At 42.7% G+C, this 16,692-nt stretch overlaps 1 protein-coding gene across 3 annotated transcripts in view; it reads left to right on the top strand.

Moving 5' to 3' along the window:
• Positions 1 to 16,692, top strand: part of MAPKAPK3 (MAPK activated protein kinase 3) — a 53,072-nt gene that overhangs the window by 24,377 nt on the left and 12,003 nt on the right. For all 3 annotated transcript variants that reach the window (XR_004499189.1, XM_015640606.3, XM_015640605.2), the window contains exons 3-8: positions 8,407 to 8,546; positions 9,377 to 9,441; positions 11,508 to 11,587; positions 13,022 to 13,145; positions 14,601 to 14,676; positions 14,846 to 14,970. Coding sequence is in view for 2 of the 3 variants with exons in the window: in XM_015640606.3 (XP_015496092.1) it covers positions 8,407 to 8,546; positions 9,377 to 9,441; positions 11,508 to 11,587; positions 13,022 to 13,145; positions 14,601 to 14,676; positions 14,846 to 14,970 (610 nt within the window). In the remaining variant the exon portion in view is untranslated. The remainder of the gene's footprint in view (positions 1 to 8,406; positions 8,547 to 9,376; positions 9,442 to 11,507; positions 11,588 to 13,021; positions 13,146 to 14,600; positions 14,677 to 14,845; positions 14,971 to 16,692) is intronic.

Genomic DNA, 16,692 nt, shown 5'->3' with positions numbered 1-16,692 from the left:
GGATGATTTAGGAATACTTGAGACAGACGATGCAGCAGGAGAGAGACACTGCTTGGTCATGCGACAGAATGCACAAATGTGGGTGTAGAGGAAGGAGATGTCGAGGAAGAACAGCTCTGTCTGAGAAAGAGCTGGCCTGGGGTGGGATATTGCCAAGCTTTGCATGCATGGATGGCAGCCTGAAATTCATGTGGAAGGGGATGGGAAATCAGCTAAAAAGGAGTTTAGGTGTGTGGGCAGTGGGATGACAGGACAGTACCTTCGTTCTGAGTTTCTCTGCCAAATGCTGGGGCTGTGGAGGAGAACAGAGCTGCAGGTATCGGGGGAAGCTCACTGAAGTGTTAGCTGTCCCAAAATGGGGCTGGGGTGCAGAGAAGGGTGAAAAGACAGACACATGGCAAATGGCCACAGCAGGAATCCAGCAGGCAACCCAAAGAGCCTCTGTTAAAGCCTTCTTGGGGGTTCTTGAGTGATTTAATCTTCATGACTGTAGTCACACATGCAAAAAATACAGAGAAAGGCTGGGGAACAGCTCAGGTTTCTCTCAGAGCTACTGTTATCTGTGGTTAATGAGATTAAACGTGTTCCTAATTTCTGCTTTTACTTTGTATAGTATTATCACATCTGTGTTAATTTTCATACTGCTGATTAGTGTGAAGACCAGGAAAGAGAACATCAGACTTAGATTTTCTCAGTGCCTTCTGCCACATCCTGCTCCAGCAAAGCTATGTCATGGCTTACTGATGTTGGTATCACTGCCCTGCTGTCCCACACAGCAGTACAGGTGTAGTGATGGCAGCTAGAACTGAAATTAGAGCACTTGGAATAACATCTGTATTTGCTCTTTCCCCTTCTTTCTGTGGAAAACGTGTGTAGAATGTTACTACTTGTTAGAGGAGTTTTGGTTTTATTAAAGAAAAACAGAGTTGCAAGACAAAAATATAGCAAAATATAACAGAAATTATGTGGGATAACATATTATTGGAAAGTGGTGGGATTAGGGCTGGTTAAAATGGATCTTAGGATCTGTAGCTGTCAGTATTGGGAAGCATGTGAGAGGGTCACATCCTGGCAGACATATTCCAGCCCATTTCATGGCCACAAAAAGTGCTGGTGTATTCTGGATGTATTGCTGTGTCACAAGCATTGCACAGAACAATGCCAAAGATAAGGAAATACAACTGGCACTTCAGAAAATACAAACAATTTTTGTGGAAATCTGTGTCTCAGTCTCAGCCTGGCCCCAAGACAGCTCTGAGTCCTGGACAGGCAGGCTGTGTCCTCATTGTGGGAGATTTCACTATGGCAGGTGTCAAAACTGTTTGCTATAGGGTACATCTCAAAGTTTTAAGTGATCCTTTATTTGGTTTGATTCAAGGCATAAAGATCCTAAACATCTGGAAGATCAAGACTGCAGCCTTGAATTTACTTTAGTGTTCTATGAATAGCTAAAGTTATAGCAGAGGGAAAGTTGGATTAGCTGAAGATGTGAGGAAGTGCCACGGGATTTTGTACTGCTGGAATTTTCTTACACAGCAAAGTTTCACAAGCAAGGTCCATTTTGCTCAGCCAAGGATTGAGTTGTATAAACTACTGAAGCCAAGTCAGCTGACTCCTTGTTTATCAGAATTTATGAACTTATGGCTGGCAAGAGTGAAGTCTGTGTTGAGGGGGTTTTTGTTGTTGTTGTTTGTTTGTTTGTTTGTTTTGTTTCAGTTTGGTTTTTTTCTCCTTTTTTCTTTCCCTTTTCAAAGGCAAATCTTGTATCAGACACTTGAGAGAAATTATAAGGTAAAAAATATTTAAACCCCAGCTGAAAATTATGATTTCCTCTTCCTCAATTTGGAAATTTAGGAAGAGTGAAAATAGTGGCAGACCTAGAGATTATTTTAATCACAGATTAGCGTATCTGGGTTTTGGAAAGGGCTTTACAGCAGGTCTCCCCATCTGCTAAATATTGACTGCAGGTGTTAAATGCAGTTCTCAGTGCTGGCTAAACGGCATTTTGTGGTAGAAATTGTCATCAGGAGAAGGTAGAGAGAGAAGCTGACTTCTAGGCCTTCTTGTATAAACAAGTGTTTGAGGATGTTCCTGTCTGATAGCAGAATGCTAGTAGCTGTTGGTGATTTATTTTTCTTCTAAAATCCATTTGCAGTGTTTTGAATACAAGAGAAGCCACATGCAGCTGGTTTGTAGCTGTCACAACTGAGAATAGCTGGAATCTTACAGTGCCAGTAGGAATATTTTTCCATCCACACAGAACAGCAACGGTATTAAAATACAAAGTAATATTATGGTTCTAGAAAAATACATGGTTTTTATTTATATCTCTATATACCCCATGGTATTGAATGCACAGTTGCATATGTTTGGCACTGCAGTTCAAATACATTCATGTAAGATTATCAGGGTATCAGGAAAGTCACTTTTCTTCGTGGGCATTTTGGCTCATTTCTGTGCTTCCTTTTATGCCAACCTCACGTGTGCAAGGAGATACCTTTGAAATGTATCCTGGCCCCCAGCTTTGCCATTTCAGTTGCATTCCCTGTATCTCCACTAACATTTATGAGCAAAGACAGCTGACCTTTGCAGAGTGAATGGCTAGTTGCATGTGTAATTAGAGCATTAATAGTGCTATGTCTCATTTATTTACCTCAGCTTGTAGAGTCATAGCGAGTGCCTGGTGGTGACTAGAGTACTGCTACAATAAATAAAATTCAGAAACCACACCAAAGTTATTTTTGAGAGACCTGGTTGGTTCACTGCAGGAGAGAGGCTTGGAGCAAAATAATATTTATGTGGTGTGTGCTCTCTAGGGATGGAGAAGAAGGAGTGAGCAAAGTTCTTCAGCAGACTTGCTGTACGTCCACTGCTCAAATCCTCAGGGAAAAAAAAAAATAAATCTCTGTTAACCTGTTCTTTTTATCTTTATCCATTCTGCACTTTTTCTCCTGTTTTTCCTTTGTGTGTAAGGGATTTGAAGTCGTGTGTCAGCAGGGAGCTGGTTTCAGCATGGCTCTGACTCCACGTGCAGAGAATCCTCCCCGAGTCCTTTGCACTTTGACTTGTGCTGGCAAGGTCCCAAAGATCTGCTGCAGCTTTTGCCATTTGCAGGATTAGCTGAGTAGAGACTGGAAGAGTGGAGGGAAGATGTGGGTAGAGAAGGGTCCCTCAGTGCAGGCAGTACAACCCTGACTCTCAGAAGGCTGAGGGAAAGGATTCGATACCAGAGGCAGGAGTGATGGCAAATTGTGCTACTTGACTGTTGTTCCTATTATTAGCTTGGAAAAGCCCACCTTTGGGACTGGCTGTCTGTCTGAGCCCCCATGGAGGGGCCAGGGAATGCCAGCTGCAGTGGCAGCTTGGACAGCTCTGCAGGAATCGGGGTGACACTTTGTTTCAATGAAGCCTCCAAGCAGATTTAATTTCCAACAGCCTAAACTGGATTTCAAGTAACAGCAGAAAACTGGAAGGCTTACAGGTGACCCTCTACCTGTCCCTGCCCTGCTTTTAGCCCTTAGCTGTAGACTGATGCTTCAGTACTAAATAATTCAAGCAGAAGTGTGTTGTATTGTTTTCATTTTAAAGAGCAAAATTGGTGCTTTCTTGGAGATTTGCAGGAGTGGATTCCCCATTGTAGGCACACACGTGGTTCGTGTTGCAGCTCAACTGATGGGCACTGCTGATGTGTGAGGAAGAAAACCTTCATCATTTCAATTCCTTGAGTGTTCTAACACAAAGGATGGCTTTATCCCTTCTGAAGAGACCTGGAAACAGATAAAAATTGTCAACATTCAATTAAAAGATATATTGGAAATAATCAGGATGTAATAAAAAAACATCCAAAGCCATACCGTTAGCTCTTTTTTATTTTCTTTTTTCTTTTTTTTTCCCTTTTCTTTTAGTAGCATAGGGGAGGGAGGGAATGAAAGAAACATTATCCAAGCTTCTTTTTTCCATCAACCCCTCTTGAATAAAGAGAGACTGGAAGAACTGCTCTGCTGCAAATGGTGTCAGGTTCTGTGCATCAGTGTGAGTTCACTTCCCAAGGCTTATTTGTAGGATTCAGCATTTTTGTTACAACCAGATACAAAGAAGAAAGCAAGCAAAAAATTGCTACATTTAGCCCCTTAGACCTTTTATTTCCAAACTAGAAACATAAATAAGCTTGATACAAGTGCCTGTATGTCAGTATTGTGTGCTGAGGACCCTTAGGACTGAATATTTCTGCAGGTTTTAATAATGGAAGCCTTCCTGTGAGGAAGATAGTGTATAAAACTGATTGTCTTGTGGAGTTCAGATGCTGGAATTGGTGTATATAAGAAAGACATGGTTGCAGTGTCAGGTGCTGTTTTTCTCATCTACATGGAGTAGATGAGAACTGAGCCTGTAACACCTCTAATCCAAGCACAGCACCTGTTTGGAACTAGGAAGAAGTGCTGACATTTAAAATAAATTAAAAAAGCATAGTGGAGGTCTTAATCTCCTATGTGGGGAGCAGATAGCAGGTCTGACAGGAATCTGTGTAATCTGGCAGTAATATTAAAGAGAAAGTCACTGAGAAGTGGTTGTTTCCTCTCCTCAGCCTGTTCCCTAGCCATGCCTATGGATATCTTCCCTCTCAGTTGTTACAGTTTCAGAGTCCAGATCACTTGCCACTCCCTGGAGCCCAGGGGTTATTTCCTGTATAGATCAGACCATTAAAGTATGGGTTCCTGCTGTCCTTCCTTGTGTACACCACACTGAATCAATGGAAAAGCAATTAGAAGATACTGTGTCACTTTTTGGCCTCCTTTTTTTTTTTCTTTTCTTTTTTTCTTTCTTTCTATCAAGTTCTGCACAGGAAGAAATTGTACAGAGCCAGCCTTCCAAACTGCAGTTTTGAATTTGTTTGGCAGGTGCTTCCCAACCCGAGTTAGGCCAATGCCCCAGAATAAGAGTTCAGGCTTCCTTGCACTGCCCAGACCCTGAACTGGCAGCACATCCTGGAGTGTCTGCTGACATCTGCCCTGTTGTTCCTCAGGAACAGCCTGAACACTCCCACTGTGCTGCTCTTTTCTCCAGCTTTTTCAGATATTGAGGACAGTTGTGTGGATCACATCCTGTGCTTTCTTGTCTTCCATCCATCACCCCGGTTTTGGTGACCTTCCTGTTTCATCTGCTGCTTTTAGACAGTGGTTTGCTGATGCTGAGCTCCAGCAAAACTCCAATTTTGCACTGAGCAGCTCCTGGTACAAACTGTGTTGTCTGACCACATGCTCATGGAGTTGTGCAAGGGCTGCTGTGCTTTGTGTCATCTGTTCCCATGAGAAACTGGGAGATGGAGCATTTCTCTTGAGGTTTGTGTGCTTTTGGAATTGGGCTGGTTCATGATCCTGCCTCCAGCCTATCATGACATGCTGTGGCTCAGCTAAACCCAGAGGGAACTTTAGGGCAGTGACTGGGGGCTCATGTTTCCAAAGCTGCTCTTTCCCCAAACCAGCAGTACTGGAAACCTGATCTGAAATTCTGGGTTTGTTCAAAACTGTCCCTGCACTTTTGTACAATATCAGGGAACCTGGTTGAAGTCTTATCAAAGCTATTGCAGCAATAGAAGTACAGTCTCTCTTTGGGCTCAGAAAGATGGCAAAATATCCATTTGGGTTCTTTGCAAGTTTGTGATATTTAATCACAAGTCTAAAATTTTAGACTGTGTTTCTAAATCATCACCTAAATTTTTCAGAAATTGGTGCTTTCAGCCCTACACGGCTTTCATTTTAGAAGTGTCTGTGTCTCTAAAATGTCTTAAAAGGTACAGTTCTGCCTTCCAGTTTTAGACATAAAGAGAAGATTTCATTTATTTTTGAAGTTCAGAAGGAGAAATCCAAAGGTTAACAGTTGGTTGGTATATCAGATGTTACTTGGTATGTGTATCTGCTCTTTATTTTTGAATTTCCCTTTCTCTGCTCCTCCAGGTGTCATCTTGACATGAGTACATTCAGTCTTGGCACGAAGAAGTGTACAAAACTTACTTGAAGGGTGGAGAAAAGAAACTGCAGCATCCTTGTGTGCATCAAAATGCCAAGTAAAAGCTCTTCAGAGAGTGAGAATTCAATTCTCTGAAACAATTTTCATAAGCACTTGGTACAAACCTGAAAAACAGCATCTCTGCACTGTGCAAGCACAATAGACACAGATGATAGTGCAGTTACATTAGTATAGAGAATGGGAATGTCTGATCAGTAGCACAGGATACAGGAGGAGTTTTTGGAAGTGTCCTGCTCAGAAGTGGCATTAATCCAGTAATATCCAAGCAATAAACACTGTGAGGCCTGGTTATTCTTGAGGGTGTTTGGGCTTTATTGTGGCACACATAATTTAATTAACTTTTGAAGAGACCGCTAGGCAACAGCCCAAACTCAGAAGGGCAGAGGGGAAAATTCTGATGGACAGTCCTACTGAGCTAGAACACAGTGGCTGTGAAGGAAAGGCTGCTGAATGGGCTGATGGCTGAAAGAAGCAAAGCAACCGCACTTGGACTCACTAGTGGGCTCTTTGTCCAAATTGGAGCCATCTCTTTCTTTAGGAAGTTATTTGTGTTGGAAATGAGGCCATAGCCGGGCTGGAGCAGGAAGGAAGAGGCGGATAGTGATCTCTAAAGGGGGTGCTGTGGCTGCAGAATGACATCCATGCAGAAGGAGGTTGGCTGCCAGGGCAATGAACTTGGCCAGAAAGTTCCTCCAGCCCCTCGCTCTGCTGTAAATCTGGTGCTGTGCAGAAGTTTTGGGGCCCGGGATGGGCACGGTGTGGGGTTCCTGCACATTCAGCTACAGAGCCAGCTGCCCTCCTGAGCCCACTGGTGCCCTCCTGCAACCTTCCTGTGCTTCACAGAAAAACCAAAATGTGCACTCAGTAGAGGAGTAGCTGTCACCCTTTTCCTGTTCCTGGCCTGGAAGAGAAGCATTTACCGTCTTTCCAGTTGTTCCTGAGCACTTCCCCAGCACTGTATGAAGGGCTGCAGACCTTTCCTGCCATGTTACCTTGTCTGCTCTGCTGAAGGGGATGCTGAAGCAGCAAAGAGGTGTGAGATTTTTTTCCCAGTGATGTAAATTATCTGTATTGAAGTCAATAAAGAAAACTGAATTTATGTCTTCCTTCCTGTGACCTTTAAAATATGTGTTCGCCTGTATTGAAGGTGCCTGTGACACCATTTGTGGCTTAAGTTGGCTATTGGATGGAAACAATTTCAGTTTCCTGCTCTGATTCATCAGTCCCTAATGACAGGTTACACGTTAATTCTTGCTTTCAGGAATTTTCATGCAGTTGTGTTTTCACTGGGACCTGATAGCAAATGTGAGCAGAAAGAGCTTCATGCTAAGGCCTAATAGTGCAGCAATGATTCTTTTTATTTGCCTGTCTGAAAACAGTTCCCCCATAGTTGTTGTGGGCCTTTTGTAACACAAATATATCAGAGGTGATTGTTCTTTGCTTGTTTTTTATTCTGTTTCACTACATTTAACAATGCTTTATATAGCATCAGTTTTGTTGCTGCTCCATCATCACCATGATTATTACCATAGGGCATAAAGTATCAAACTCAGATCACAGCTGTATTGTGCAGGAGCTGCACAAACGTGCAGTAAAGGGAGTCTCTGTCACAAAGTGTTAGTGGTGTCTGGAGAGCTGAGGCAGAGAGGAACAGGCACGATTCAGCAATGTGCCCCTACTGCACAAAAGCTCAGTTGTGGTGTTGGGTACAGAACAGTGCTTCAGACAGGAAGGGACACACTTCTTGTGCACGAGGTTGCAGGATCAGGAAAGGATGAGCTCTTGCTGCCCTTACAGAGATCAGTGCCTTTAAAATAAACTGGCCTTGCATGTGATAGAAAAAAGTTCAAGCATCTAGATAGCCAAAGGTCCCTTTCTTACCTTAGTGGGGTCAGAAGCGTGTGTAGTATTTAAGAAGCACATTCAGAGTCACTGTAAAAGTCCTCATTGCTTGAAGTCTCAATGTACAGGATTTGCACTGCACCCATCTGGAAGTATTTTGTCCTGGCAGGTGGGAGAGTGAGAGTTATTGTCCTTAGTAGGGGGATTCTCTGTTTAAAAGTTTTGCAAACAAGTAAGAAAAATTTTCCATTTCCCATGCAGAAGTGGGTAAGATAGACCTGTCTCCATCTCAGATTCAAAATCCCTCCTTACTGTCATTCAAGCCCCTTCCAGTTCCAAGGGACCAATTGTTTCTGTATTCCTCAGTCTTAACTGGACAGCCCAGAGAAGGTGAAAATGTCATGATGGATTCTCATCCTTTGGCTGGCAAAGGTTTTCTGCTCTGGGGTTCATCTCTGAGCCCCAGTGCGTGTTGGTGCCAGGTGATAGCAGGACAGTGGTGCCTCGCTCACTTTGCTCTCTGCTCTTTCTCCACAGCTCCTGTACGACAACCCCAAAGCCCGTCAGGAGGTCGAGTATCACTGGCGAGCCTCGGGCTGTCCTCACATTGTCCATGTCCTGGATGTGTATGAGAATATCCATCATGGAAAGAGATGCCTGCTCATTGTCATGGAATGGTAGGGACCAGCAGCAGCCCCTCACCAGGCACTGCCATTGGAGGGATGGAGGGAATGGGAGAAGGTGTTGGCTTAGATGGCAGTTGGGGCATTTCTCAGCAGCACAGTTTTGGTTTGCACAGGAAATCTCTTGTTCCATTTATGGAACAGGTAAGGAAATGTAAGGTAAGGCTTCAGCCTGTGTGCTGGAAGAATGAAGAACCTTTACCAGAAAATAAGTTTTCATCGTAATCCATAGCAATTGTCCTCATTAAAGCATTGACTGATTAGTACACCTTTGAAAGTACTCTCTACCAGTATGTTCTGCTATGGTTGTGATCAGCTTCCAACTTCAGATGCAAATCCAAAGATCTAGATGTGATCTGTCCTGTCATAACTGTTTTGACTCTAACTTTCTCTATTCTCTCCCTAGTCTCCAATACCACAGTTACTGTCCTTTTCACTGAGGACAAATTAATAATTCTTTTAGGTGTCTTTGCTTCTTTCTTTTTCTTCCTCTCCACCCTTTACATGAAACAAGATTATTGTCAGCCTCCCAGTGCTGGCATATCTGACTTCCCATCTTTGTGTGTCGTGTTCCCTGTGACAAGGTAGATTAAACTGAAAGCACCAAAATTCCCTGGTCTTATTTTGTTTTCTATTTATGCCGTACCAGAATGGCTTTCCACATTGATATGAGTGTGATGTTTAGGAAGCACTGGTGGAGGAGGCAGCCTGTAATCTTTATCTGTTCCTGCTGTGGTTCTGTGAGATTATATGGATGCAAGTCAGGTGTTAATTTTGTCCTTTCTGCTAATATAAGGTGGGGGTTTTTGTGTTCTTTGTTTCAGCATGGAGGGAGGAGAGCTGTTTAGCAGGATCCAGGAGAGAGGAGACCAAGCTTTCACTGAGAGAGGTGAAACATCACAAGTTTAAAATTAAAGTTTGTGAAAGACTTTTTTCTCCATTTCTCTGTCCCATGTTTCCTTTTAGGAAATTTTCTTTGATTTTATTTATGGTGGTGTTTGATGCTATTATTATTCTTAATTATCCCACTGTGTGTTAAGAGTGATTATAAAAAGTTCCTGATAACCAGGAATTATGAGAATTGGCCAAGTTCAGGCAAAATGTGGAAGGTTTAGAGAAAAACCTTTCTACAAATCTACTCCACTTTTTCATTCCTGTACCATGAGAGCATCTGTTCCTCTGATCCCTGGTCTCATGCCAGACCACCTCTGCCATGATCAGTGCAGCTGCTGCTGTGCTCTCTCTCTGGCAGTCCCTCAAGCAGCATCACTGCACACTGTTAGGTCATGAGTATAATGAGCAAATCACATCTGATGAAACATCTCCTATTCAAGGGTTTTAAAGCACTACTTGAAAGGAAGTGTTATTAACCACACGGCAAACAAACCTGCCTGTCTGTAGGAGGGACTGAGCAAGTGTAAAGCCCTACCATGAGGCAGGAACAGAGCTTGCACTAGACTAGTCTTGCCATTTTTGTTGTCTTTGCTATTTTTTATTGTCAGAGCACCACAGGTCTGCCTGGCTATGGTTCTTGCCCCTCACCATAGACAAGAGCTTCTCAGAGTAAAACCATTAATGTTTGTATGGTGATAGTGTTTGTAACTATTGGCCTGACAAAATGACTAGAAGCAGAAAAATATACACCTGGGCTTGTAAATTAATGTGACTCATTTTGCAGGTCCAGTGTAGAGGCCAGTCTGTTTTCTTCTGTGTTTCCTAGCCTAGGATGAATCCTCTTTAGTCCTACAAGAGACTTGTGCAGGGGAAAATGAGCATTTTTAGAAACTTTATTTGTTCTTCTCTAAAATACAAATTCCAGGGAGAAAACCGGTGCCATGAACATTAGCGACTGCACTCTACTAAAAACATTATTTTTCTACATTATATAGCATTGTATAACATTACAAATACTTATTCAGAAATCACCTGGTTAAACAAAAAACCACCTTCATTCTTTCCTGAGGTAAATGAACCCTGTGCCACTGGATTCCCCAGTGTTTACATAGCCACAGCTTCCCATTAGGACCAGGAAGGAAGAGGTTGTGCAGGGCTTCCCCCAAAGAATAGGAGTGTTTCTGCATTCTGATTGTCCTTGTCTGAGATTGTATAGTTTCAATCTTGAGCCATGTGAAAAAGGATTCCAGGTTGCAGTACAAGTTCTGCCTATGCAGAACCCAGAGGATCAGGCTGAAGTTTCTATTGTTTCCCTGCCAATGGAGATGTGATATAAAGCTCACATGGGAATGTCATTCCTCCCTGCACTGAAACCCCTCCCTGTGTAAATGAACCCTTCCAGACTCCCAGAACACTGCTGTTGCAAGGCAGCTCCACCACTAGAATTTCCCATTGGGGCTATGTTAAATTTTTCAAATGTATTATTTCAAAGGTGGCAGTTTGGGCTTTGCTGAATAGAACTGTTGATTTTCTTCCTCCTGATGAAAAACTTCTAAAGACAGTGAGGAATTAAGATGTGACCTACCCTGAAATTATTATATTGTTATCTTGCTCTATTTTTAGAAAATATGATAGATCATCCTCCTACCCCTGAACTAGAAGCTGAAAGTTAAATTTTTGTCTCAAACAACCAAGGACATGTCCTGGACAATTAGAGATAAGGTGCTGGTTCTGGCTCCTTACTTAACAGTTGCTGCTTGTGTACCTGCTCTGCTCTTGCTGCTTTTTTTGGTAAATTAAAGCACGAATTTCCAAGCTCCTGAGGAGTCTGAGCTGCTGGGCTGCAACGCCTGCTCAGGAGGAGACTGAGCAGCCGGGCAGTCGGGGGCTTGGTGCCTGCAAACCCAAAACACAGCTGTTAGGGCTAATTTTAGGGTTTCTCTAGTCTTGACGCTTGCCCCATGTTCCAGCAAGCTGTTTGTAAGCCATAAGCATTCCCAAGCATGTCTCTGAATTACAGTGGGAATGTTAATGTACCTTTCTCTAAAATTGTATTTATAGAGGCCTCTGAAATAATGAGAGACATTGGGACAGCCATCCAGTACCTGCACTCCATGAACATTGCGCACAGAGATGTCAAGGTGAGGGCCCAAGGCGTGTGGGCTGGGGAAGAGAACTTGTGGCAGGAAAAATCCTGGGCAGCAGTGATTTTAACAGAACTGGGAATGCAGTCAGATGGTCAAAGTGTTCCTGTTCCTCTGCCAGTGTGAAAAAGGATTTGCTCACTAGTTTGCAACTAGTCCAAGGTTGGAATATTCATGTGTGCTAATGCCTTCCAGTTGTGTACGGAATGCAGAAAAATCTCATGATAGTCAGATGCTTAGTTAAAGAGGTACTGCCCACTTGCAATCCATTCATTAGCAAGAAAATAACACTGCTTCAAGTGAACCTATAGCTTATAGATGCCTCTATTTACAGCCTTTGCTGGTTATTAGTTGCTTTCAGTATCATACCTGCATTAAAAAAAAAAACCCAGGCAAAAGAAAACTCCACAAAAACCCCAAACAGCAAAACTCCTTCAGAAAAAGGGGAAACTTCTGGGAGGAATAATACCAATTTCATGCCTCTAACCCATTCAACATGTGTGAATATTTGAGAAAATAGGGAGGTCTCAGTTACTGCCAGTGTTTAATGAGGTAAAGTTTGAACCCGAATCTCACTGTAGGGGTCTGATAGAGTTTGCAGGGTTGTATTTTGTGTTTGTGCTCTGAAGTGCACAGCACAAGCAAAGCCAAGCTCACTTCACCCCAGCATTTCCAGCACAGGGACACAGTGAGGGATGATGGAATATGCTGGAGAACAGGGCATGTAATGATACACTGAGGCATCAGATCAACTCCACAGCTCTGAGCTGGTGGATTTTCTACAGATGTTTGTGTGTTTAGCTGGAGGGAGAACTGACACATCATGGTGTCACCAGGGGGTAAACTGGGAAATGAGCTGATCTAATTGTAGATAATGGAAATACCCTGTTGTCCCTCCTCTTGGGCACAAGAGCTTGTATTTCCCTCTGTGCCACTTCTGCCTGTATGGAGTGTGGAGCAAGAGTGCAATTAACTCAGGTTTCAGGATCCAGAGGCGGGGGGAGCAGCAAAAGGTCCATGAATGTATCAGTTCATTTTGATGGAGTTGTGTCAGTTGCTCATGGAGGTTTTGGTTGAGGATTTTGCTTGTCCTGCCCCTTGGGTGCTTGAGGCACAGCATGGTGTCAGATCAGCTGCTGTCACCACACAGATCAGTCCCAAGAGGTGCAGAGAGCTGGAAGAGGTTCAAGAAGCCAGGCTGGATACCTGTTGGATAGGGTCTTGTGGTTTGCTCCCCCAAACACCTTTCTAAGAAGGATGTTGATGCTTAGTCTGAGGAAAAGTGCTGCTTGTTGGGAGGGAACTTTCTGTGTGTTCAGTGGGGTAGTGATAGAAGTAAGAAGACCTAAATGGTGGTGGTGAGTTTGACCTGTCAGCTCATTAGAGACATCTCTTCATTGTCCTGTTTATCCTCTTTTGGTGACCTTCCAGCCTGAAAACCTGCTTTACACATCTAAAGACAAAGATACTGTGCTCAAACTCACAGACTTCGGCTTTGCCAAAGAAACCACTGTAAATGCACTGCAGACCCCCTGTTACACTCCTTATTATGTGGGTGAGTTATCCAAGGACATTTCTTCTGTGTTTCAGGCATTCCTTCCCTTCAAGTGGGTGGGAAGTCTTCTATTGTGGATGTAATGTGAAGTGTTAACCTCCAAGATTTAAACTGGGATCCAATCCAAACCTACTCTGGTTCCAGTACAGTTCAATGCTCCTGCTTTCTGCTTGATGGCAGAGGAAACAGCCTTCACAGGAGATACAAATGAGGATATACAAGGAGAGAGAGGGAATTCCTTCTGATTACACTTGAAGTAGACTGATGTTTCCTCTGAATGATGCAATAAAAGCTGTAATTTTAATTGAGCTTCATAATATTTGGGTGTTTCTGTGCAAAACTTTCCTTAGCTTAAATTAATGCAATAAGAGAGAAGAGTCTTGCCTCAGCTGTAAAACTTCTTTAAGCTGGCAAATTGAGGAATTAGTAATAAAGAACCAACGTGACTTAATCACAGCAGAATTTTTCCTTCATTTTGTCCAAAGCTGAAGCACTGTGTAATGAATGCCACAGCAGACTGTCCTTTATGCACTCATTTTAGTCTTGAGTTAATAGTCATTTATCATATGATTTGACTGGGGCAGTCCATGCTTGGAATTTCTTTGCTGAAAAAAAGGACTTAATTTGTTCAAAAAATTACTTCTCTGATTAAAGTTTGTATAGTTTTCTGTATTGAAAGAGACTTACTCACTGGGAGCAGATAATCACATTAGCAATACTCTTTTTCTGATTACTTCATCTGTATTTTTGTAAGCTGGGTTTAGTGATAAAATGTTAAGGAGTTTACACACGTATGTTTTTATGCCTTTATATTTGTGTATAAACAAGCTGACATTTCCCTTCTCAACACCTTTTTATAAACCAGCATGATTGCTCATATGTTTAAAGAATAATTTTCCTTACAAAATCAAGCTCCCTGCCAGTTTACCTGCCCCAGGGGACAAAGAATAAAATCCCCTCTAAATGTATCTCTGTCTAATTTTGTTACTTAGTGGAAAAAATATAATGCTCTGGAGGCCAAAGAAAAATACAGTGCCCTATAGCTGCTGGAGCTAAACACACCACCCAGGTATCATTCAAAATTTTATCACAGCTCCAGTAGGGCCTTTCTATTCTGATTGCTGGAACATATGCTCCTGCCTCTTTCAGTGCAGTGTCTCCCTGTACACATTTAGCTGTAGCTCCTTCTGCTTTTTGGTAATCTTAGTACTCCCTTGAGCAGAGAGACACCAAGGTGAGGAGTAGGGCATTTTTCCAGCTCTGTTCCTCCTTTTTAAAGCTATTTTAGATGTCTTTAGGAACTTGTCAATCGAAAGTGCTACCCAGTTCCTGCAGTGAGCTGTATTTTTTAATGCCTTTAATACCTGTTGTTGAAGTGTGCTGCTACTTACAAGGTGATGGAGATGAAGATAAGTACCTGGTACTCCGTTTACTTGTGGTTTTCATCTTCCCCAGCCCCAGAAGTCCTTGGTCCTGAGAAGTATGACAAATCATGTGACATGTGGTCATTGGGTGTCATCACATATATTCTGTAAGTATTTGGGAAGGAATGTGGTGAACAGCAACTCGTTAAATTTGCACTCACAAGTAGTTGTTGACTGGGATTGTGCAGCCTGTGGTAGAGTATAAGCTTGAATAAAACTTTCTAAGAGGTGAAAGGACTTCCCTAGTTATGAAAATTCTTTTGTCCACTCCTACAGCCTGTGTGGGTTCCCTCCATTCTACTCAAACACCGGTCAAGCCATTTCTCCAGGGATGAAGAGAAGAATTCGCATGGGGCAATATGGATTTCCCAATCCAGAGTGGGCTGAAGTATCAGAGGAAGGTAAAAATCCTCCCTGGTGCTGATGAGTGTGAGCATGGTGGTGTGCAGTGCTGCAGTGCTTACAAAGAGACTATTTCTAAAAATCTGTCTGAGCTTTTGTTTTCCTTTCTTTTACTATTTAAATCAATTTTTTGTAAGGTGCTGCAGAGAATGACCGGGAACTCAGATACCAGCCAGCAACCTCAGTGCTACAAAAGTAAATGACTGCTGAAAACCTTCTTTCAAAATCCAGTTAGTGCTAGTGAATGCTGATATTAAACCCTCTGGAAACAGAAGTCTCTAATCCTGAGAAAGGAGACAGCCAGGACAGCTCCAATGAAAGCTGAGCTGGAAGAAAAGCAAACTGTCTTAAGAACTTATTCAATCTTTGCCCTCCTTGGTGATCCAGCCAGCAAGGATGGCAAGTTTTCATGCTAGCTTTTTGGAATGTGGGAATTTGCCAGCCATCTCTTAAATCAAGGTCAACAATTTATTTTGTATAAGACATTGATCAAAAGCTGCTGGGCTCAAATCAATGTCCTGAAAGTGGGTATTTTTTGATTCCCTCTTATCCTGACAGTCTCATAAGCTGAAAGTATCACCTGCCTGTCATATTAAAGAGAAGGGTCAGCAGTGTCTGGGCTTATCTGTTTTTCTTGCAAGCCCTTTATATAGCTGTGATCCTGTTTTTGTCTGCTGTTTAGCAGTAACAAATAACCCTTGGATCCTGCTGTGCTCTGTGGCATCTTCACTCATCACTGGATCTCGTGGCTGTGTGTGCAGCACAGCCAGCTGAACATTGTTGAGGGAGATGTTTTAGTCATGGGTTTCTGGTTAAATATTTTCTCTGCTTTGTGTCTTGTTCATATTCCAGCAGTTAAAAACAGGCTAGAGATGCTCAGTGAGAGAACATGTGCTTGGACTGTGTGTAGGGTTTCTGTATGTTTGCGTGGATGGAGATAGGGGCCCTCTACCTTCAATCCTATTAAGATCATCTCATCTGTGGGTGTTCTTTAGGCTGATGAGGCACCTTCAGCAAATTGCTTTTTTCCCTGCTTTGTGCTGTGCTTGTCCTTTGCAGCCTCTCTCAACAAACTAAACATGTACCTTTGGCAACTTATTGCAAGCATTTAGTCATCTTGCATGTGATGTTCCTAAAAGAGACCTCTTATTTAGAAGTTTTTATCGGTTCCCTAAGGAGGTTTTGTGTAAGTCCTTCTAAATAACTTCCTTTGGATGCAATGTTTGCAGTCTGTCCACCCACATTACTGAAACTCCTGTCTAGACTCTCACCATCTCATATCTCAGTTATTAGTGCTCTTGCTTTGGCAGATCCCATGTTCTCAGAAAGCTGCTGCAAAGCCAGTTTATGCAATCCATTTATTTGACTTTTTTTATCTTTTTGGTGGCCTCTCAGTTGTCAAAGTTCATTGTCCCTTTTTTCCACAGTCTGTGGTAGTTGTTGTCTTCCATAATTTCTCAAAGCATCAACTTATGTAGTCATTCAGCCCATAATGCCCAGCTTGTTGCCATCTTTGCGGCAGGCAACTTAGCAGCTTTCTGTTCCTGTGCTTCTCTTTTCCTCCAGCTGTTGCTCTCAAAGCCATTGGTTTGGTGATGTAGAGATCATAGCTGGAATCCCCAGTCCTTTTCTTTCCTTCTTGCCTCTTGTTTTGGATGTTTTCCTGTTTTACCCCTTTAAACACAGTAACCTGCCCTGCTGCATGCGGCTTCTTAACACAG

This window comes from Parus major, chromosome 12 (assembly GCF_001522545.3).
Source record: "Parus major isolate Abel chromosome 12, Parus_major1.1, whole genome shotgun sequence".
NCBI classification, from domain to species: Eukaryota; Metazoa; Chordata; class Aves; order Passeriformes; family Paridae; genus Parus; species Parus major.
The sequence above is the reverse complement of the archived record's forward strand: the minus strand, read 5'-3'. Positions and strand labels throughout refer to the sequence as shown.